This window comes from Maniola hyperantus, chromosome 3 (assembly GCF_902806685.2).
Source record: "Maniola hyperantus chromosome 3, iAphHyp1.2, whole genome shotgun sequence".
NCBI lineage: Eukaryota > Metazoa > Arthropoda > Insecta > Lepidoptera > Nymphalidae > Maniola > Maniola hyperantus.
Window position 1 is genome coordinate 1943277 of NC_048538.1, and position 23415 is coordinate 1966691.

Below are 23415 nucleotides of genomic sequence, written 5' to 3' on the forward strand. Positions count from 1 at the left end.
ATATTCAAACTAGAACAAAGGGGACACTTGATGGCAACGTTAGTTCCGATTTTCGCCACGCGCAAAGATAGCCTTGTCGCACTGTATACTGAGATTAATGTGCGGTTTTCAGACCAAATCGCGTTTGGTACGATCGTAGATTTGGTTTTAGTAAGTTGCTGAATCACGCCACAACAAATACATTCACGATTTAAAATATTTTTTTGATTGGAAGAAGAAACTTAAAAAGCCAGGTAAAGGAATGTAGTCGGATCTTGACAATTATTTTCCTTCTGGACCCTATTTTAGTAGGAGACTTTAGCAGCGGTTAGCTACCAGCAAATCTGTACAATATAGTATCTACTAAGTACAATGGACAGATAACGTCACGGAGCAGAAAAAAGACCCTAGGATAGAAGAGCACCTAGATTTTTAAAATTCTGGAGGTATGTGAATATGGGCTGGAAAAAATTGTATACACTTTTCTGGCTAGAGCATTTAAGGAAACGTTTTTGATGATGAATTAAATTTAAGGAAGGTTTTTGAAGATGGAGTTTTAGTTGGCTAAAACTTGATCACCAAAAAGTTTGCTCACACGTGCAAATACATATAACGTGAGAAAGCACATAATAAAAAAATCATAAACACTTTCTAAATAATTTTAAATATAAGTCCCGCAAATTGCTATTGCTCTGGAACCAATGTCTCATTAACATCGAAACTTCAGTCTATTTTGACGAACTCCCTGGCGCAGTCGTGAGCGCTGTGGTCTTATTAGTGGGAGGTCCCGGGTTCGATTCCTGGCAGGGGTTTGGAATTTTAGAATTTCTAAATTTCTGGTCTGGTCTGGTGGGAGGCTTCGGCCGTGGCTAGTTACCACCCTACCGGCAAAGCCGTGCCGCCAAGCGATTTAGTGTTCCGCTACGATGCCGTGTAGAAACCAAAGGGGTACGGGTTTAATAAAAACTGCCATATCCCTTCCAGGTTAGCCCGCTATCATCATCACTTACCATCAGGTGCGATTGCAGTCAAGGGCTAACTTGTATCTGAATTTTAAAGAAAAAAATTGCTGACGTCACTAAAATGGCGTCCACGCATATTAGCAATTTGCGGGACTTATACGTATCAAAAATTTTGGTAAAACACTATAAAAATTATAAAACATAAATACTTTTATAACACGCACAAACCTGCAAGTTGTGGAGAGTAAGGGAGACGGCAACATTCCGATAGTGTCGTGAGAGTTGCGGTTTCCGAGGACGCATGTTCTTGAACACGCGACCGCGACGCGTTGGTCGCGTCGTGCCTGATAAGATTAGCTTTAGGCTTTCAAACCACCTGAACACACAAACAGAATAGGTATAGATGTCCCAATGGACCAGACAAGTAAAGGATTTTTGTGCTGCAGAAAAGGGCTGTTCGAGCCATATACAGTATGGGGCCACGAGAGTCGCTGAGAACTAAATTTAGGGAAGTTAAAATTATGACAGTGCATAATCAATATATTTTTGAAAATTTACTGTACGTACATAAAAACATAAATAATTTAAAAAAAAAGTGACTGTCATAATATAAATACTAGAAATAAAAATAAACTTGTAATTCCCGCCTCTAGGCTCAGTAAAGTTAGCAATTCATTTGCTCGTAATTCCATACGTTTCTATAATAAGCTTCCAGAAGACATATTGGAGATGTCTCTCAACAAGTTCAAAGTTTTCATAAAACGTAAACTAATTGAAAAATCCTATTACAATGAAAAGGATTATTTAAATGATAAGCAAGCTTGGGAACGAGTTGCTTAACGACTTTGTGATAGTTCTAATAAGTTTCAATAATTTTGTAAAGTGGTGATAATAAAAAGAATACCCGGCTGAGTTTGTTGTGGGCTCTTCTCAGACCTGGGCGCGTTTGGAACCCTCGTAGTTTTTGTTTTAAGTTTGCGTTATAATTATCACCACTATATCTTACAAATCTAACACTATACCAGACAATCAATAAGAGTAATTTATCACCTATTTTGAATAAATCATTTGACTTTGACTTTGATACTCCAGGTGTAAGTCTCGTAAATTGCTAATACGCGTGGCCGCCATTTTAGTGACGTCAGCACTAGACTGAAGTGTCGAGCAACCAGTACCGTTGACTGTCGGTAGAGTACGCGTATCGTATTGTGAATGACACATTTTGTTTCGTTTTTGTGTGTTATATATAGCAATTTGCGGGGCTCATAGGACATTTTTAAGGTTCCATCCGTACCGAAAAAGGAAAAAAGGAACCCTCATAGAATCACTTCGTTGTCTGTCTGTCTGGCTGTCTGTCTGTCGTGTCTGTCAAGAAAACCCATGGGGTACTTCCCGTTGACCTAGAATCATGAAATTTGGCAGGTAGGTAGGTCTTATAGCACAGTAAAGGAAAAAAATCCGAAAATAAATTAAAATCTGTTTTAGAATGTACATTGTACAGGTAAAGCCCTTTGAAACATAACATTGTAGTCATACAAATTGTTTAAACGTAAAGAATTTGTATGACGACCACTTCGAATGAGTACACAAATGTCCTAATAGTTTCGAGTATATAGTTACGATACTCGAAATCTATCCACGTTGCCGAGAAGCTCAAGTTGGATACTTTAAACTTGTTATACCTTAATGTGCTTCCATATAAGAGGAGCACAGGTCCGTCTCCGTCAATCGGTTTGGTGTCCATACTCAGGTGTAGATCGACACCTTGCGAACGGAACGCCCTGTACGAGTCGTGCTCCTATAAAATTAATTAGTATCGCTATAAAGTGAATTCGTAGAATAAATTTTTATTTAAGTAAATTTTTATTTTTACGGAAACGTGAACACTGACAGTTGGCCTCGTCTACAAACTATATTAAAAAAATCTATTATAAATATGCTCCTGAAAAAAGCATATTTCACAATTGAAGATTATCTAAATGATAAAAGAGCGTGGATTTGACCTGCAGCTCGTTCCAGCAACGCACAACACTGCAAATACTATTTTATACATGGCATAATCTTGTACCTATATTAAATATTTGAAAAGAGCAACCGCCGAGTTTCTTGATGGTTCTTCTCGGTAGGAAAGGCTTTCCGAACCAGTGGTAGATGCATCCGACTATTCGAAAGTACTTGTAAAAGTTTATTCGAATAAAAAAGATTTTTATTTTATTTTATTTAAAACTAACTTATGCTCGCGACTTCGTCCGCGTGGACTACACAAATTTCAAACCCCTATTTCACCCTCTTAGGAGTTGATTTTTCAAAAATCCTTTCTTAGCGGACGCCTACGTCATAATAGCTATCTGCATGCCAAATTTCAGCCCGATCCGTCCAGTAGTTTGAGCTGTGCGTTGATAGATCAGTCAGTCAGTCAGTCAGTCAGTCAGTCACCTTTTCCTTTTATATATTAAGATGTCGCTCAGCGCGCTATGGAGCGAGCTATGTTGGGTATCACTATCAGGGATAAAATCCGGAACGAGGAAATTCGCAGAAGAACAAAAGCGACCGACATAGCTCAAAGGATTAGCAAGCTGAAGTGGCAATGGGCAGGCCATGTCTGTCGCAGAACCGGCGGCCGATGGGGCAGACGTGTTCTGGAGTGGAGACCGCGTACCGGTAAGCGCAGTGTAGGACGACCCCCCGCCCGCTTGACCGATGACTTGAAAAAGGTGATGGGGAGCGGATGAGGAAGGCAGAGGACCGTGTTTGGTGGCGCGCTCTTGGAAAGGCCTTAAAAATATATTAGCATGAATGAAAAAAGGAGTATTGTGACAGTTTTCACATTTGTGAATTTCGATTGTGTCAGCAACACTGGCTAAATTACTGTTTACATTCAACTTTTGTTTAATAAGTCTATGATAAGTATTAATAAGAATAACGTAATTAGCTATTGTTAAATTAGTATTTGAATTGACACAACTGGCTAGAGCGGGGCAACTCTCTTGACCAATCAGAAACGGTGGCTCTTTCGACCAATCAGAGACGTTTACGAAGAAAGGGTAATTAATAAGTGGGGAGATTCTATAAAAGGAAAGCCGCCCCGCTCCGCAGTTGATTTTTGGTGCGAAACATTGTGAAGTGTAAATGATATGTAGGTAGGTAGCTGGTACGTAAGAAATAACACAACCGTATAGCTCCGTAGCTAGTTTATTACTGACTGACTGTCGTCGAGTGCAACTATTATACATCATCCCTCCAACATTAATTTGGGAACCTGGAACAATTTATCAAATCTACTTATAAATCTAATAACAGAATACAACCTACCTAGAATATACCTACTTAAAAATACTGCTTATAATTTACAGGTTTCCTAGCCCTTTTTGACCGACCGACTGGACTGTTGCCCGCACTACTCGGATTACTTGGTATATCATTTTCAACATTTAGCGCATCCGCACAACGTTCCGCCGGTCGGGTGTCGTCGTCCTTTGCAACCTCCGCCGTCTCTGTGCTAGCCCCTTCCCCTTGGCTCATAACGTTATCAGATACGTTCACTACACTGGGTACATTCTCGTCCGTCGCTACCTGCACTTCCTCCTCTTGCACCACAGTTATCGGCGGGGGTGGAGGGGATGCCGGTGCCGAGACGGAGGGCTGCGTGTGTTGCGACGGAGACACCGGCGGTTGTGATGACGATTGTGATGGTTGCACGATGCCCGGTAGTGAGTCATGCGGCATTTCTAAACCATCATCCACATTTATACTAATACCATCATAGCCCCTGTACTTCCTTATTTGGTCTAAATGTCTATTACAAGTAGTTTTATAATCGTCAAAGTAAATTTCAAACATTCGGTTACCTATAATTTTTTTTACAATGCCCAAACACCATTTACTTTTCCTTGCAATAAACCATTTTGCCCATACTGTTTCGCCTACATAGAAAATCCGACTCGGCATTAATGTACACTTGTCCTGTTTATCAAAAATTTTACTAGGCGGTAGAATCAAATCCAACCTAGATCTTAAATCCCGACCTAGCATCAGCTTAGCTGGCGTGGCGCCTGTAGCGCAATGGACAGTATTTCTATAGTTAAAAAGAAAACTTAACAATTTTTCGTGGACACGTCTCTGACATTTTTCTTCCGATAAAATACATTTAACCATTTTCTTACACGTTTTAACTGAATTCTCCGCCTGTCCGTTGCTAGCTGGATGGTAAATCGGCGAAGTAAGATATTGGATACCATTCATACGACAAAAAGTGTGAAATTCCGCGGAGCAGATTTTTATATCGTTGTCGGAAACCAGGACCGCAGGTGACCCTAGTCTACTAAACATTTCTTTCAGTTTAAAAATAAGCGCACTGGTAGATGTGCCGCGGTCCATATAAACACATTCTAGCCATTTAGAAAATGCGTCTATGACGATTAAATATATAGACTGCCCTATAGCCATGTAGTCTATGTGAATACGATGCCACGGGCCGGGCGGCCGCGGCCACGGGGAGGGGGGCGCGCGCGCCGGTGCGCCGCGCAGCGCACTGCACGTATGACACGAGTTCACCCACCGTTCAATTTGTGTGTCGATCTTCGGCCACCACATTTTCCCTCGAGCCATATGTTTAGTTTTAATTATTCCGAAATGCGATGAATGCAACTCTTTCAACATTCTTTCTCTGAAAACCTCCGGAATGATTATTCTATGCCCCCGTAATAAGCACCCATCGATAACTTGTAAATCAGTCTTACAAAGGAAATACGGTAGGATTGATTTACATTTTATTTTCCTAGGCCAACCTTTAACCATATATTTCATTACGGTTTTCAGTACATTGTCTGCCGCAGTAGCGCGCCTAATGTCACTAAACGAAAGCGGTTCTACATTCGACTCGAAAAAGAGGAAGTATTTAGAACAATCGTCCTCTCGCTCACTATTTACCGAAACTGATAAGGGTGACCGAGAAAAGAAATCTGCTATCTGATTATTTTTGCCATCGATGTACTGCACTATATAATTATAAGCGGACAGGGTTACCGCATATCTTTGCAGGCGCAAGGCGGCCGTGACCGATATGCCCTTTTCTTTTCCGAAAATAGAAAGTAACGGCCGATGATCGGTTTTCAAAATGAACGGTTCTTGACGACCGTACAAGTACTGGTGAAAATATTTCACCCCAAAAACTATAGCCGTTGCCTCCTTTTGTATTTGGCTATAGTTCTTTTCACTCTGCGATAAGGACCGTGACGCGAACGCGATGGGACGCTCGCGCCCCTCGGCGTCACGATGCGCCAGCACCGCCCCCAGCCCGCACGGGCCCGCGTCCACGGTGAGGACGAGCGGCGCGCTCGCATCGAAATGTGCCAGCACTCGGTCGCTAGCACAGATTAATAGGGATACTACGTATCAGATGGCTCACGGGCAAACAAATTTTGACACCCTTGAAATGCAGCCCGTGATTGGTCGATCATCTGTCAAACTCTATTTTGCTATTTCTCTGCTAACCAATAGGATCAGATTATTTGAGCCAATAGCTTAGCAAGATATTTTTTTAAATTGCCTCCTTTGCGCGGCTCTGAATTCTAGTTTTGGATTTTAGAGGATTTTTTTCCTGCAGCTTTGGCTTCTTGTATTTTGAAATTGTTTTATTAGGTACCTAAAGGGTTTTTTACTTAAATAAACTAAATTAATTGATTCTAAAAATAAAAAACACATTTTATTTCAAGACATTTATTTATTTTCTTTTAAATCTTTTAAAACCTTTATTAAATATCGATATGATTTTGGCCCCTGTTTAAGTAAGGATAAGAAATTTATTTTTTTCATCTTCTGTAAACCTTCTTTGTTTCTTCTTCTTTCCGCACAATCTTAATTGCACTGTGAGTATTTTTTTGGCAATTGGGTTCAATTTTTCCAATTTTTGATACACATTTTCACTGTCCAAGCTTTTTTATGTCTACGAAGAAGGGTTAAGAGTTTTTTGGGAAATCCTATATTTCTTGTAAAGATGTTTGCATTTTGGTAAAAGAACTTCAATTCTTTTAATGATTCTAGGATTCCTTCTCTTTTTAAGTGGCATGGTAGTGGAACCTGGAATTGCAAGAGTATTATATATAATTACAATTGATATATTGGGTACCTATTATAAAAATTACATGTTTGATTTGATTTGCTCTAATAAGTATTTGCACTATGTGCATAATTTGTTATGTATGTGCATATTAAAAATATAAATAAATCTTGTTTATAAAGTACTAGATGATGCCCGCGACTTCGTACGCGTGGATTTAGATTCTTAAAAATCCTGTGGGAACTCTTTAATTTTCCGGGATAAAAAGTAAGCCTATGTCCTTCCCCGGGTTGCAACCTACCTCTGTACCAAATTTCGTCAAAATCGGTTGAACGGTTGAGCCGTGAGAAGCTAGCAGACAGACAGACAGATGGGACACACTTTCGCATTTATAAGATAAGTATGGATGGGTAACACACCGCGATTAATTTGTTAATTGTTATACACATTTAAATATTTCATTTAAGCTTAAAAACATAGTCTAGTAATAACTTATTTATGAAAATTTTGACCTGTAGTTAACACTGATCAATGAAAAGAGCAGATATCCTTATTCCTGTGGTTACTATATTAAGGCTATTAATAAATAGATGATTACCTGAGGAAATACTTTGTTGAAATCTGTAATCGAATATTCTTCTAATTTTCTTTTAAAAGTAGTGGGCAATCCTTCTAAAAAATAAGTTTAATGAGTACAAATAGGCAAACATCGATAAAAAAGTTTGATATAGTAAGTTATTTAAAACCCTCCTAGGTTCTTTTATCTATCTCTTTTAGCTATCTTTCAAAGTTAGCAAAGAAACGACTTATTAGTAATATTATTATGAATATTGTTTCAAATAATAATAAATTATATTTTCTCACCTAAAAGCTCATTTTCACTTGCTGATTGTGATGTTTGCAGCTGTGTACAATAGTTGTGGTCATTATATATATTTTTGGAAGCATAATAATTATGATCAAGGTCAATCTTCTCTGATCCTGAAAGTAAATTAAATATTAATCATTTTAAAATTAAAGGCCAAAATTAGTGCTACACGGTGGTAAGATGATTCAGGCATAGAAATACATTTTCTTCGGTTTGGTTGTAAAATGTATGCTAAAGAAGGTTGTGATACATTGGACAAAACAACTGGACTGTGATTAGAGGAATGATGATATCAACAATATACAATACAAAAAGCCATGAAAACTTACTAGTACAAATTTCTTCAGAATCATGCAGTGGAATGGATGGAGTACCACTGAGGATCTCAGATTGCAGGAACAAAGTAGGAAATGCTGTTACTGCAAGACGAGATTTTTGTGTCACAAAACGCTTTTCAAAGTGCTTATGACACACTTGAGACTTATTTTTAAGTTTTACTTCGCAAAACATCACAATTTATATACTTAAGCCACTTTTTGAGTCTTTTGTCACACTGTGGAAACTTATGTAATATAGCGTCTTTTCGCGTACTGTTACAATCGGGAACACAGCACTTATAATACATTCCAATAAATTATATTGAAATAATGTACTATAATAACAATTGTTGCGAAGGGAACAGAAATGTACGGAAATAAATCGACGCAACCACCCTGCTCAACGCTTAACAACAATAACAAAATGGCGTCAGGCAGGCAGCAGGCAGTGAACGTGTGTTATTGTATCGTTCTGTGGTCGAATCTGTCAACTTCTATTTTGCTATTCGCATTTGTAAGGGAACGGAATTTGTATGGCCGTGAACCGCCCGTGGTCGCTAGCTAGCTCCTTTTTTACGTGCTCGAATGCCGCTTGCTGCGCCTCGCCCCACCGCCACTCCGCGCCCGCACGCAACAGTTCGTGCAGTGGGCTCAATACGGCAGACGCACTCGGAATGAAATTCCTATAGTAATTCACGACTCCTAGGAAACGTTTAACTGCGAGTACGTCGGTAGGCGCAGGTGCATCGACTATCGCTTTAACTTTTGTCGGGCACGTTCTTAAACCTCTTTTATCGATAACGTAGCCTAAGTAGGTCACACTGTTTTGAAAAAAAACACATTTGTCTTTCTGTAGCCGCAGGCCTGCGTCTTGCAGTTTTGCCAAGACTTGATGTAGCCTAGACAAATGTATTTCTTTCGTCGGACCTGTTATACATACGTCATCGAGCCAGACGCTGACTCCCTCCAACCCTGACAATAATGTTTCCATTGCTTTTTGAAATATTGCCGGTGCATTAGCTAAACCATACACTAATCGAGTATAGGCAAATAAACCTTTGTGTGTATTGATCGTAGTTAATTTTTGAGATGTTTCGGAAAGTTTAAATTGATTATAGGCGTTACTTAGATCGATCTTCGAATAATGTTCTCCCCCCCCTAGTCTAGAAAAAACCTCTTCTATTCTCGGTAAGGGGTACTTATCTATCTTTAGGTCCTTATTTAGTGTGCATGAATAATCACCGGCGATCTTTAACTTCCCGTTTTCCTTCAGAACTGGGACTATAGGTGTCGCGTACTCCGAGTGGTTAACCGGTATTAGAATTCCTAATTTAACAAGTCTGTCGAGTTCTGCACTAACTTTATCTTTGAGAGCAAAGGGCACGGATCGCGGTTTGAAAAATTTCGGCTTTGCGTCCTCTTTTAACTGCAATTCCACTTCAAATTTATTAAAACATCCTAAATCATCCTTCCAGATATCTGGATATTGTTCTAATAGCCGCTGCACATCATCAATAGGCTTATCCTTACAAATTACCTTATTGTTATAACACAACGCAAAATAAATTCCAAACTTAGCCATAAAATCACGGCCCAGCAAAGGTGGCCCGCCATCTTTAATAACATAAAATTGTACGTTTTCGGTCCTGTCTTTATATGATACTTTGCCGATAAAATACCCCAGGGGCGTAATTTTATGGCCAGTGTAAACACACATACTTAGATTACAATCGTACAACTTAAATTTTTCAAAAGATTTTAAATACAGACTTTCTGAAATCACCGAAACGCCTGATCCCGAATCTAACTCCATAAGTAACTCGATCTCATTAATGTTCACCGTTATCTTAATAGGACAATAGTCTACATACCTCATGTTAAAAAGGTCACACTCCTTGCAATCGGAGTCAGATTCCGCACCAATATTATGCAAATTAGCACCTTTATTCTTACAGAGCCTCTGTAGATGGCCTCGTAAACCGCACCGATTACACTTTAAATTTCGGAACTTGCACTTTTCCGCACTGTGAGACTTAAAACCACACACGGTACAACGCTGTGACCCTTCTTCGAGTCCGTGACCAGCCTTAGCCTGGCTCTGGCCCCCGCCGGCCTTGCGACGCTCGCCAACGCGAAATACAGGCTCCTCCTTTACGATGACGCGCGCCTGCCGCGCGCAAGCTGCCTTCTGCGCCACTTCTAGTGCTTGTCCGAAAGTCAGGCACTTCGAGTCGCATTCGAAGAGTTTATCACGCTCCGGCCCTGCCCTGAAGCCGAGAACAAAACGGTCACGCAAAAGCGTGTCTAACTCCGTGCCGAAGTCGCAGTACACGGCTAAACCTCTGAGCCGCGCCGCCCATTCTTCGATACCTTCGCCGTCTGCTCTGCTCGCCTCATAGAATTTCGCCCTATCTGCGAAAGTTGACCTTTTTGGCGTGAAATGCTTGTTGAGTACTTCTACTAGCTCACTATAGGTACATTCTTCCAGCTTCTTCGGATGCACTAGGTTCCTAACCAGACGGTATGATTCATCCGACAAATACGTTAACAACACTGCACTTTGATTAGCGACAGGAATGCTGTTTAACTTTATAAACTGCGATAACCGACTATGAAAAACTTCCCATTCGTTGATTTTATAGTCGAACGGCGATAAACTTCCGAGATAATTAGTTTGATTCATTTTTGAAACACAACGCGGGTCGGTAAGGCGCTCGTCGCCAGATGATATGTAGGTAGGTAGCTGGTACGTAAGAAATAACACAACCGTATAGCTCCGTAGCTAGTTTATTACTGACTGACTGTCGTCGAGTGCAACTATTATACATCAGTAAAACTGCATGCTGAGATATGTGAGTATAAAGTGGCCACAATATAATATTACGAGTAAGCCATCTTCTATTTCACTACTATTTATTAATAATATAAGATTATCTATCACTGGATCACAAAATGTAGGAGTTCGTTGACGCAGTCATGAGATAGCGTCAACAATTGTGTCATACGCTTATCTCAGGAGCATACTTTTAGTATGGATACTTTTAGTATTAGTGTGGATCAGCCATGTACCTGGTTGCTGGAATACTCCGGGAGGCGGGTGGGAGCGCAGGGCGCGACGGCGTGGTGGTCGCGCGGGTCGCCCACGCACTGCCAGCCCATCTTCACGGCCAGCCGCAGCACCGGTACGCACAGCACGCGGCAATCGTCGTACTTGCTCGCAGTGCGCACGAACACCTTCAGCTCGCCCAGGAAACCGAGTTTGCCTACATGAGAAAGATTTTAAATTTAAATGTCTTTCTAATGATGTTATCAAGCCAAAAATAAAAAATCGGTCAAGTGTGACTTGGACTCGCACTAGATGGGTTCCGTACCATCGTATAATAAATAACGCTTTTTATGTATTACTTAATTTTCATGGCAGCCATTTTGTGTTTTCTATTATTTGTTGTAGCGACAATAGAAATACACTTTCTGTGAAAATTTCAACTTTATACCTATTACACACACAAGATACAGCTCGCTGACAGACAGACGGACTGACTGACAGCGGAGGCTTAGTAATAAAGTCCTGTTGGCACCTATCGGGTACTAAACCTTAAAGAAGATCACAGCCCCAAAAAGTAATTTTTGAGATATCAACAAAAACCCATGGGAATTTAGAAAAACGCGTTTCTAAAAGGTAAAGCAACATAGGACCTATCTAAAACCCCAGGTTCTATATAGCATTCTCTTTTAGAAACATCAGTTTTTTCAAAATTCTTACGTTTTTTGGTGACAGCTCAAAACCATTTTTTGGACAGGAAACTTACCATTAGTCCAATCCAAAACAAGATCACTCCACGTGACTTCCATTTCTTCAGTAGTGTTGTAAGGGTCGAGAGACACGTGCAGTAGGCAGGTGAACTTGGAGCAGTTCAGAGTGAGCCGCCCGTGGAACAGCAGCCTAACCTTGTCCCACCACGCCAGTGGAGCTGACGGGTCCAATGATGGACGTGACACTTGGTCGAAGGCTGAGGACAAGAGGTAAAGTCTTGAATAATTAAGTCTGTCGAATTAGTTTCATGGACAAATCTATTGAAAATCCCGAAACTGTTAACTGCTAAAACACATGATTTTAAGCTTATTTCGTGGTTTAACGACATATTTTAATTTAGATAACGGGTACATTTGACGATTAATTTGATGTTTTTATTTGTCGATATTTCAACCTAATTGCACGGGTCGTGATCACGACAGGACTGCAATTTGGTTGAAATGTGTCGAAACACTTCCGCGTTATAGTAAACTGGATCTTAAATGCCTTGTTGAAAGCTCAAGTTTGTCCACACATCAAAAGCCAGCAAGCGGAAACGTTGCGAAATTAAAATCAGTGGCATTGAATTTTTAACTTCAATTCAAGGCTCTTTAGGTCCATTTTACTTTGACGTTATTGTGTTTCGACTCTCGAATTCTAGCAACGTTGGGGAGACGTAAAATCTTATACACACTAAGCGTACAGATTATAGAATAGAATAGAATATATCTTTATTCAATTAGACTTATTACAAGTGCTTTTGAATCGTTAACTAGTTTAATTTACCACTGGTTCGGAATGCCGTTCCTACCGAGAAGAACCAGCAAGAAACTCGGCGGTTGCTCTTTTCAAGTGATCAATTTACATTATTATTATATCATACTGTACAAGCAATTGCAGCCCCGTGTATATTTTGCTGTCAAACGATTCAATTCATTTCGGTTGGGCTATCAAAGTTGGTTAAGTTCGACGAACCTGCATAATCATAATATTAGAAAAAATTTAAATTGAAAAATGACATACCCAAATTACAGTGCGCTATAACGGGCTCCCAACAAGGTCCGAAAGCGTAGCTATATTCCGTCATCTCGCAGCACAGGTCGTAGTACCACTTGAGAGGCATCATGCTTCGCTCCAGCTCGAACTTCCCCCATGGTTCACCTTGATCTATCGTCACTGTTCGAACCGCTGCAAGAGATTATTAAAAAAAAATTGATAAATTTTTACTTATATTGGCTTGTCCAAACGCCAACTCCTGTCGGATTTACGTCAACTCCGCTCTTAGATATGTAACACAATCTCTAAACTAAACTAAATTAACAGGTCTAAATCTAGTGCTATCCTTTTCTGCAGGCAAAATTATGAAAGGGATAGCAAATAGATTTAGACGTATAATTTAGTTTATTTAAGAGATTACACAACGGAATTAGCCGCATTGTGTTTTTAAAGTTAGCTTAATATCTAGCCTAAGTTGTTCTCAAATACCTATATTTGTTTTGAGAGCAACTTAGGTTAGATTAATTCGTGAAAATCTTTTCCACAAGATTCTTCGTGACTAAAGCTTGCCCGTAATAAAAAATTCCTTGACAATGACAGAGATGTTGTATTACTTATTTAAATGACGACAGATGGACATTCAGTGATATACCTCTAGAGGGAGGTTGTTCCTCTGCAGCCATCAGGGTCCCCCACAGACGCAGCTCGCTCATACTGAGGAGTGGTTGCGGGAAGTCGCGCAACCGCAGCTGCCACAGCGCGCAACTCACGCTCACTGAGCGGCACCACAGCGTTGTGAACTCGATACCGTCTTCTGGCCAAGGGCTGTCGGTAATAACAATTTTTGTTAAGGAAAATTTATTAAATAAATATGTGATTGCCAGCACAGTCCTCTTAGATATGTTACGCGTACAATCTGAGAAAGGATTAGCCATATTTGCTCTGTGTCAATGGTCATGTCTTCTTCTTCTTTTCTTGTCTATGGCTCTATGTACTAATGGTCATGTCAAAGGTACGGTTTACTGTGACAGCCGACAGGACTCGCCATGGACTCGTTATATATACAGTGCGACAAGGCTCTCTTGGCACTTGAATGACATTGACAGGGGAGCGCTGTTGGAGAACAAAGGCTAGAATATTCAAACAAGAACAAAGGGGACACGTGACGACGTTAGATCCGATATTCACCACGCGCCAAGTTAGCTTTGCCTACGTGTTTTTGACATGATAGTTGACACAAAGCAAATATGGCGAGTTCTTTCTCAGACTGTACGCTTAACATTTTTTTTTAATCCAGCGGGAACTCTTTTATTTTCCGGGATGAAAATTAGGCTATGTGTTGTTTCAGGATATACAGACTCACCTGTCAAAGTCAATCTCGCGCAGCCGATTAGTGGCATTATGAGCGCCGTGTATAGAAGGATCGGCCAGCGATATGATGCGCAGCGCAGACAGACAGCAGGCGACGAGACGAGTACGCGGCGGCGGCGCGGCGCGGCAACGCTGCACGTAGATCTGCACGTCCTTTTGTCGCAAGGCTGCGTACAACTCTTCCACCTTGCCCGCTGGTAGGAACAAGTGGGGTTTGCATAGCTCTTGAACCTGCATATAAATGCGAACTTCATAAAAATCACTCCGCCATAGTAATGTTAATGATAAGAACGCATTCGCACGCTAATTTAATAATTTAACTTTCTTATTTATATGTATCTTTATTTTTGTATTTATGTGTGTGAAATAAAGAATTAATTAATCAATCACATGTACTCCTGATCTTAAAGAAGTAACGATAAGAAAAAGCAAAAGTTGAACGAGAGAGACGTTGCGAGCGAGTGAGAGAAACGCATTCCACTGGGGTGAAAGGATGACATGATTTTTGGCAGAATTCTAAAAATAATGTTTGATCTTTAGAATTTAACTAAAGCAAACTATTGCAGGTTATCCAAAGCTATAACGGCTGAGGACAGGAACTAGACAACTTTAAAGATAATGTTTATGTGTAGGAAAAGACCGAAATATAACAGCGCAACGGACATAGGACACGGGTGTGGATATAATATGTTTGAAAATTTGTTATAAACCTTAGCATCCAGCATAATCCGCCGTTTCTCACTCTCCTTATACTCGTCTTCTAGAAGTTCGTAGTTATCTCTGAGTTTCACTTCAAACGGATCATCGCTCATTTCGATGACTATTTCATCAATCTGAAAAAAAAAAAATAGTAAAGCTCGAGATACACGCCTTCGAATAAGGGTTTCGAAAAAAAAAACGTGATCAGATTCCAAGCATGATGTCGATGAGATAAATTATAGAGACAATCGGTATACGTATGAGTACTAATCTATGATCTAACAAGTTTTTTTTATTCTATGAAAGAAAAAAAGAAAGAAAAGACGTTTATTTACCAAACTGTGCCACAGATCACATCTTATAACTAAGAGATGGTTATTCCGGCGCTTCTTCCACCTGAGCATAAGCCCAACGCGCTTCAAGGAAAAGAAACGCCGGAACAAACTGTCATGTATGGCACAACCCGAAAAAGGGTCCCAGCTCAGCATTACTCCGATACAAGTTTACCCTTGACTGCGATCTCACCCGTTGGTAAATTATTATGGCCTGGCATTCAAGTCCTTTAAGGCCTTAAGATTTTTTTATTGCAGGTACATCACAGTTAAATATTCCATGTAATAAAGCAAGTTTAAAAAACCCTCTTATTAACTCTTTACCTTTATATGTAAGTCGCTAGGTAGTGGACTATCCGAAGTAAATGGTTTCTTCTTAACTCCATGTATAATTTTGATCCATTTGAAGAGCGAGACAAAGTCGCCTTGCACGGCTTCCGCCCAACGATGCTTGTATGGGAATATTACCCGAACTAATCCTATGTTCACGGCCCTAAAAATTAATCAAAGGTGAGATATTTCATCCTAGGCAACCGAAGCAACAAAAATTCAAAAAAATTTGGTTTTGGCCAACGATTTTAATTTAAATTCGTCCGATACAGAATAAAAGACAAAAAGTAAAATTCTATTTTTTAGAAATTGAGGCAGCAAAAGCTTTTTATCATGTCATGTAATTAATAATAAGTGGACCGTTAATCTATGGAACGAACCACTTGATACTTTAAAACATCTCTATAAACGATGGCGGCCTCGAAAGAGCTGTTCTGTTTGGCAGCCATTATAACTACGTGCGGAAGTACAGTTCTTGCAATTCACTAAGGTGAACTTTACTTGTGGTTATGTCGTATTACATGGACATTGTGCGTGCATTTCGGACCAATCCGTCGCGAGCAAGCGCTCGCAAACGCACACGTTTACTTCACCTTACTTATACCGATACGACTTAAACACAAGCATAAGCCACTCGTCCTCGTGAAATGTAAGAACCGTACCATGAACATTAATTCGGTCCGGAAAAAGATTTGAGCTACTCAAGTCGCGTCTAAAGAAGTTTTACTTGAAAAATTAAACAAATGCTAGCGGATATTCAATAGTTACTGCTATTTTCTTTTCTTATAATCAAAAACCTTTAATTTAAATGATCTCTCCCAACTGGAACTAAACAACACTCTGACAAATAGGATCGACACCTTTTCGCTTTTATTATGTCGTGTGCCAATGTGGCCAAAACCCTTCTCACTCTGAGAGGAGACCTGTGCTCTGTAGTGAGCCGGTGATGGGTTGATCATGATGATGTCGTGTATAGGTTGAATTGAAGTGGTATGTCAGATTTTTAAAGCCCCTTATCGATTTCTTGACGGAACTTACCAAACCTTGTTCCACGCGAGAACAAATCCTTCACTGGCCTTCCTTTCGACCCTGATATCGTGGTCGTCCGTCACCCGCTCCATGGAATACCCTTCCACGTTAATGATCTCATCCCCATTAAGTACCATCTTCAACTGACTCCACAGTATTGACAGACCGATCTCATGGTCGTAAGCTATCGTCAGGTCATCTAAATAGATAATTGAGTTTTTTTAGTTAAGATGAATGACGTGTCGTGATTTCGTCGGCGTGGATTTAGATACAGGGTGTAACCAGAACGCTAGCAAAACGAAGACAGGTAATACTACTAATGATTACTGCTATGATAACACCAAAAAAAATCCTATATTTTGTAAAAGTTCACGATATATTGCAAATAAAACATCTGACTGATGGTAGAGGACAACGAATGTTGCGTAAGTAAGCCAGCACCCGCCGAGTTTTTTGCTGGTTCTTCTCGGTAGGAATAGGATTTCGAACCAGTGGTAAATTCTTTTGACGATTCAGCGGTCAAACAGTGTCAGACAGACACAAATTCACATTTACAAATATTGAAAATTTGTGGTAAACAGTTATTATCTTCTGACAAAATTAGACTGAGATTCGTATTACTTTTGAATGCCACCCTCCAATTTATCGCTCTCCCACTCTTACTTTTGCTGACTACATCATTATTTCCCTCTCGCTTTAATCTAAATTCTTGTCTAAAATTCTTGACAGCCCGTACAAAAGTGACTATTTTTAAATGCAAGTTAGCACTCCATTCGAAAATTACATTTTCTAGGAACTGGAAATCTAAACCCTGTTCAATGAAAACTCTGTGTTTCCGAAGAGCTCTACCATAGTGGGTACTACTTCTACCATGGGTAGTAATTTATTTAAACTGAAGTACTTACCAGTAGTAAACAGCATATTATTATCTTCTGACAAAATTAGACTGAGATTCGTATCACTTTTGAATGCCACCCTCCAATCTATCGCTCTCCCACTCTTACTTGTGCTGAGTACATCATTATTTACCTCTCGCTTTAATCTAAATTCTTGTCTAAAACTCTTGACAGCCCGTACAAAAGTGACTATTTTTAAATGCAAGTTAGCACTCCATTCGAAAATTACATTTTCTAGGAACTGGAAATCTAGCAGAACTGAGTTTCTGTCTTTCGAAGGCACATGCTCGATCCTTGCCAGTTTTACGTGGAAAAACGCGGAGAGGATCTCGTCTGACCTCTGACAATGAATGTTACCTGTTGACAAAAAAAAACAAAAAAAAATTAAAGCTTTATAGTCATATCTTATATCACTAGCTTGTGCCCGCGACTTCGTCCGCGTAAGACTACACACATTTCAAACCACTATTTTACCCCCTTAGGGGTTGAATTTTCAAAAATCCTTTCTTAGCGAATGTCTACGTCATAACAGCTATCTGCATTCTGCATGCCGGATCCGTTCAGTAGTTTGAGCTGTGCGTTGATAGATCAGTCAGTCAGTCAGTCAGCAATCTGACGCGGGGAAGCGACGAATGTGGACATGGGCAAAAAAAATAGTTTTGCACTGACCTTGATAAGGCACAATTTCCACCATCTTCAACCCTGACACCACCGCGCCAGATTTGACCACCGTCTGCTCCAACGTCACGGCGTCGACACGACTCATGATGCACATCGTATCGTTGATTATAAAGAACATGTTGATATGAGACAAGGCCACGTTGATTGCGATACTGCATGTGGATTCAGGAACTGTTTCTTGAGGTTGTACGGTTGAGGTAGTTTTGTAGTCGTTCAGACAATCTACGAGCGATAGCACGGTTTCAGCAATCGCGGTACTCCATTCCACTCGAAGGCAATCCATCATTGCTTCAATCTGTAACATAGAAATTGCTGGAATGGATTGTATCTTTGTTTACAATCATCAGATCTAAAACTCACCAAAGAGATTTTAAAAGAAGACGACACTCAGTCTTTACAGGAAGATATTGATAGAATTGCTGATTAGTGTCGTTTAAATGGCATGGACCTCAATCCCACCAAATGTTCGTATATTTGTTTTACACGTAAACGCAGTCTAATAGAAGGCAAATATAAAATTAACGAGTCCTTTACAGAAACAGCTGTGCGATTGCGGTAGAATGACAGCTACAATATCACGATCGCAATCACCTCTGATTGATTTTATTAAACTCTGGTTTAAAACAAAATTGAAGCTATTTTATTTATCCTCCATTTGATGTGTTTATTTATTTTTACTTTTTATTCCACTTATCTATCGTCTATTCCTCTCTTATTTACTGTTGTATTTTCATATATATATTATGTGTATTTACTTTATTTAATTAGTACACCCCTTCCGCTTTCTTTAATTTTTATAATATCCTCTACCCTAAGGTTGCCTGGAAGAGATCGCTATTTTAGCGATAAGGCCGCCTATTGTACATGCTGTATTTGTTATATGTCAATTGTTTTTGTTTTGGTGTACAATAAAGCATATTTTACTTTTACTTACTTATTGATTGACGCTCACTCACTATTGGCTACAATGCATTGTTGCAACAAGGATACCATAAATTCAGCCAATCACAACAATTGCGATTGTACTAATGATTGATGCAGGTTTTACGGAATCCAGCAGAATGACAGTTGCTAACATACAAATAAGGGAAACAAATAAAAAGCTTTCAAAAACTTTCTATTTCTTTTTTAAAATGAGCCGATTTCTTTTCCTTTCTATTATAAAATGAGTCATGAATATTAAGGAGAGTGCTGTCGCCTAAAACACAGGTATATACCTAGCTTAGGGTCAGTCGGTATTTCTGTATACTTAACAAAATTGGTATGTTATTATAAGCATGCATTTTGTACTTTTAGATATGCAGATGTACTTGTAACCTATGTATGTTTTTGATCAATAAAAAAAAAAAAATATATATAAAATATATATAAAATATATAAAAAACTGATACAAATTCAACCTTGGAGTCCCTTGGTCCATGCGTGCCCCATTTGACGAGCGCAACAGCCAGCAAGGCAGAGCCCCACGAGTGGTATCGTCGAGGTGGCGGTTCCCTGCCGCTGCTGCTGCTGTTGGTACCGATCCTGCCGAAGCGAGCCCAGCCCCCGTCCACTAACAGTTCCGCGCTCCAGTGCCGAGACCCGACCACTAGTTGCGCGACCACCCATTTGTATGGCTCCTCTGTAACACAAAAACAAGTAAAGAAAACTTTGTAATTTTCAAGAAATCTTTATAAGCTGTAAGAGAGTATAAGATTTTACGTCTCACCAAACGTTGCTAGAATTCGAGAGTCGAAACACAATACCGTCAAAGTAAAATGGATCCAAAGAGCCATGAACTGAAGTCAAAAATTCAATGTCACTGACTTTAATTTCGCAACGTTTCCGCTTGGACCGCTGGTTTTAGATGTGTATACAAACTTGAGCTTTAAAACAAGGTAGTAAAGATCCAGTTTACTATAATGCGGAAGTGTTGCGACAATCGAATACTATTAACAATAGTGAGACATAAAATTTCGTACTAAGCGTACTGTTTGACATTCCAGATATCGCGAAGCAAGCAAAGACTTGTAAACCCTCAAAAAACTTGACTGACTATGAATGATTTTAGTGTCGAAGGCCATGCCCCTCTTCGAGTCACTAAACCAGTGTACAGGAACGGTCAGATTGCAGAAAACTCCGTTAGTGCGAGTACTGTCGGCGGTACATTTGTTCGGGAGTACGTCATGAAATGTTGTCGATTGAATAGCGCCATCTAGTTGCATCTGTGGCAACCGCCACACCAGACAATTTCGTCCCAACATCCGCACATTTTTTTTTGTGTAATTTGTACAAAATTACAATAATACCTCTAGTATCCAATAACTGGTCCAGTTTGACTTTCAGCCCGCTGCAGCCAGCCGACAGCGCGATGGCGGCATGTTCCGGCGAGTTGGAACGAACAGCGCGCAACGCAACGCCGCGCAGTTCTGCGCAACCTTGCACTGCGCAACTGCAAGCTATTCGGGCCCACCACGAATCTGTGTTCCATGCTGGAAATTTTGTATTATCATTTAATTCCCAAAATTATAATGAATACTTTGTTATGGAAAGTAAATATTGCGGAGTCTAAGTATTGTTGTGTATTTTCATTGAGAATAGTTTCAGTGTTTGATAAGTTTGTCAAATCTCACATAAAAACAGCTCAGAAAAAAAGAAAGAATATCACGAAACTTTGAACATTTAATGCAATCTCAGCGATCTTAAAACTAAACTCCTAATGCCACATTTAAGTGGTTATTTACTACTAGGATAGTTATCTGTCATTCTCCTTTCTAAGGTCTTTAGAAAGTTCTAACCAACCAACAAACTGTGCAAAATTACTTGTTTCGGTAGGATCGATAACTTGCATGGGTTGTGACCTCTTCACCCGCTGCCACGCTGTGTACCACTGGAATGTATTGCTGTGGTTGTATGTCAAGCTCAACGTGCTGATTATGAGGTACAGGTTTAGGACACCTTTCTCCAGCTAGAAAGGAAAAATATTAGTTACTAGGTGATGTCCGCAACTTCGTCCGCGTTGATTTACGTTTTTAACAATCCCGTGGGAACTTTTCGATTTTCCGGGAAAATTAGCGTATGTCCTTCTCCGGGATACAAGCTATCTCTGTTCTAAATTTCATCGAAATCGGTTAAACGGATGGGCCGTGAAAAGCTAGCAGACCGACAGACACATAGATAGATGGACAGACAGACCCACTTGCGCGTTTATAATATTAGTATGGACTATGTAGCATGGATTAGTATAGATACCAGAAATACATACCTTGGCATCCAACTTGAGTTTGTTGAGGAACATGAGAGTTTCGTTACTGGCAATGAGTTGCACTTGATCCATCTGGAAAGCTACGTACACTTGCGGAAGGCTTATCACTTCGGCGCCGCTGGGGCCGACCACTACAGAGGCGGCACTGAATCGAGAGTTTACCTTGAATAAGAAACATATAAGCCGTGATAGTCTTGTGGTTAGGGCGTCCGCCTTCCAATCGGAGGTCGGCTGGGCGGTCGAGAGTTCAACTTTTCGGAGCTATGTCTTTTAATTAGCTAAATATCACTTGCCTTAACGGTGAAGGAAAACATCTTGAGGAAACCTGCATGCCTGAGAGTTTTTTTTTCTAAAGAATATTAGCCATGTTAAATGACTAATATTCCCCTTTTCTCTCCAACTAAGCGTCATGCTTGTGCTAGGAGTAGGTACGACAATAGTGCCACGGGCGGGGTTTGAACCGTCGACCTTTCGGTTTTCAGTCCACTCCTATACCGGTTGAAATAGTTCAAGGGAGAGTTCACCATAATGTTCTCAAAGGTGTGTGAAGTCTACCAATCCGCACATTGGCCAGCATGGTAGACTAGGGCCAAAACCCTTCTCACTCTGAGAGGAGACCCGTGCTCTGTAGTGAGCTAGCGATGGGTTGATAATGATGATAAAGAAAAATATATTGCAAAAATTATTTTGGCCATTTAAAAATAAATACAGTAGCCCGCAAGAAACATTGTAAATCGACCTATAGGATGAGATTTCGGCTTTGTAGAGCGTTGTATCTGTCACTCATACCTATGTGACGTTTTGTCGGCCTCGACGACAGAGACAATACTCTACAAAACCACTATCTCTTTCTAAAGATTCGATTCGATTCAATGTACAATATTTCCTGCCGGGTACTGCATGTTTGAAATTTTTTTGAGCCTGTGAATAATTAAAGTAAGTTCATTCTGTTAAAAGCTCAATACACAGTTCTCTTACTTGTAAACTTTGAACAGTAATCTCAAATTTGGTCTTCGTACAGTTGTCCACACAGGTAACTTTCGTCGTGTCGATTTTTAAACTAAATATCTGCAAAATAGAAATAATCAATAGATAAAATGTATTTAAAACTTATAGCGGTGATAGTGTAGTGGTTAAGACGTCCGCCTTCCTTTTGGTAGGTCTGAGGTTTGATCCCAGGCATGCACCTGTAACTTTTCAAAGTTATGTGCATTTTGAGCAATTACATATCTCTTGCTTTAACATTGAAGGAAAAATATCGTAAGGAAACCTGCATGCCTCAGAGTACTCCGTAATGTTCTCAAAGGTGTGTGAAGTCTACCAGTCCACACTTGGCCAGTACCTCACTTTCTCACTCTGAGAGGAGACCCGTGCTCTGTAGTGAGCCAGCGATGGGTTGATCGTGATGATTTAAAAAAAATTATTTCATAGATTAATAAGGAGTTTCACCTTTGGTATAGCAGGCGAGAGTCTTGGTAAAATAGTATTATAATGATCTTGTTCAAAGTATCCCAGAGATTTTCGTTTCCTCCTTTTGTTCTTTTGCAAGAAGCTGTATAGTTCATCCTGCAGACATATTGTGGGGCTGCTTACCACTGTGTGAATTTTCTGCAATAATAAACGAATCAAATAAAATAAACAAGACTTGAGACTGGCAAAGTGCATTGTGCTGATATGGCACGAAAAAAAGCCATATTATGCTCATACACACTCTAAAGTAAAAATAAATATAAAATAATTATTGTCATTGGGGAGATACTGACCCCCATGACACAGGTTAACCTAGTTTAGGGCTCGAGGGTAATTTTAAGCAAAATTGTACTTTACTCTTTTTTGGAGCAAATAAAATTTATTATTATT

At 39.9% G+C, this 23415-nt stretch overlaps 1 protein-coding gene and 1 long non-coding RNA gene across 3 annotated transcripts in view; both read right to left on the reverse strand.

Moving 5' to 3' along the window:
• The window catches only part of hob (bridge-like lipid transfer protein family member hobbit), a 41365-nt gene that overhangs the window by 14428 nt on the left and 3522 nt on the right, over positions 1-23415 (reverse strand). For both annotated transcript variants that reach the window (XR_011238564.1, XM_034984293.2), the window contains exons 5-22: positions 23005-23163; positions 22534-22623; positions 21556-21717; positions 21114-21258; positions 20600-20782; positions 19712-19932; positions 18300-18606; positions 17640-17987; positions 16744-16933; positions 15700-15868; positions 15055-15177; positions 14337-14575; positions 13626-13798; positions 13001-13165; positions 11994-12194; positions 11254-11447; positions 2624-2739; positions 1170-1317 (exon numbers count right to left, since the gene is read on the reverse strand). Coding sequence is in view for 1 of the 2 variants with exons in the window: in XM_034984293.2 (XP_034840184.1) it covers positions 1170-1317; positions 2624-2739; positions 11254-11447; positions 11994-12194; positions 13001-13165; positions 13626-13798; positions 14337-14575; positions 15055-15177; positions 15700-15868; positions 16744-16933; positions 17640-17987; positions 18300-18606; positions 19712-19932; positions 20600-20782; positions 21114-21258; positions 21556-21717; positions 22534-22623; positions 23005-23163 (3333 nt within the window). In the remaining variant the exon portion in view is untranslated. The remainder of the gene's footprint in view (positions 1-1169; positions 1318-2623; positions 2740-11253; positions 11448-11993; positions 12195-13000; positions 13166-13625; positions 13799-14336; positions 14576-15054; positions 15178-15699; positions 15869-16743; positions 16934-17639; positions 17988-18299; positions 18607-19711; positions 19933-20599; positions 20783-21113; positions 21259-21555; positions 21718-22533; positions 22624-23004; positions 23164-23415) is intronic.
• On the reverse strand, positions 6615-8729 carry LOC138404765 (uncharacterized). The gene is made up of 4 exons (XR_011238563.1): positions 8197-8729; positions 7864-7980; positions 7598-7671; positions 6615-7019 (listed from the first exon to the last, which is right to left on the reverse strand). It is a non-coding gene; the product is annotated as an uncharacterized lncRNA (long non-coding RNA).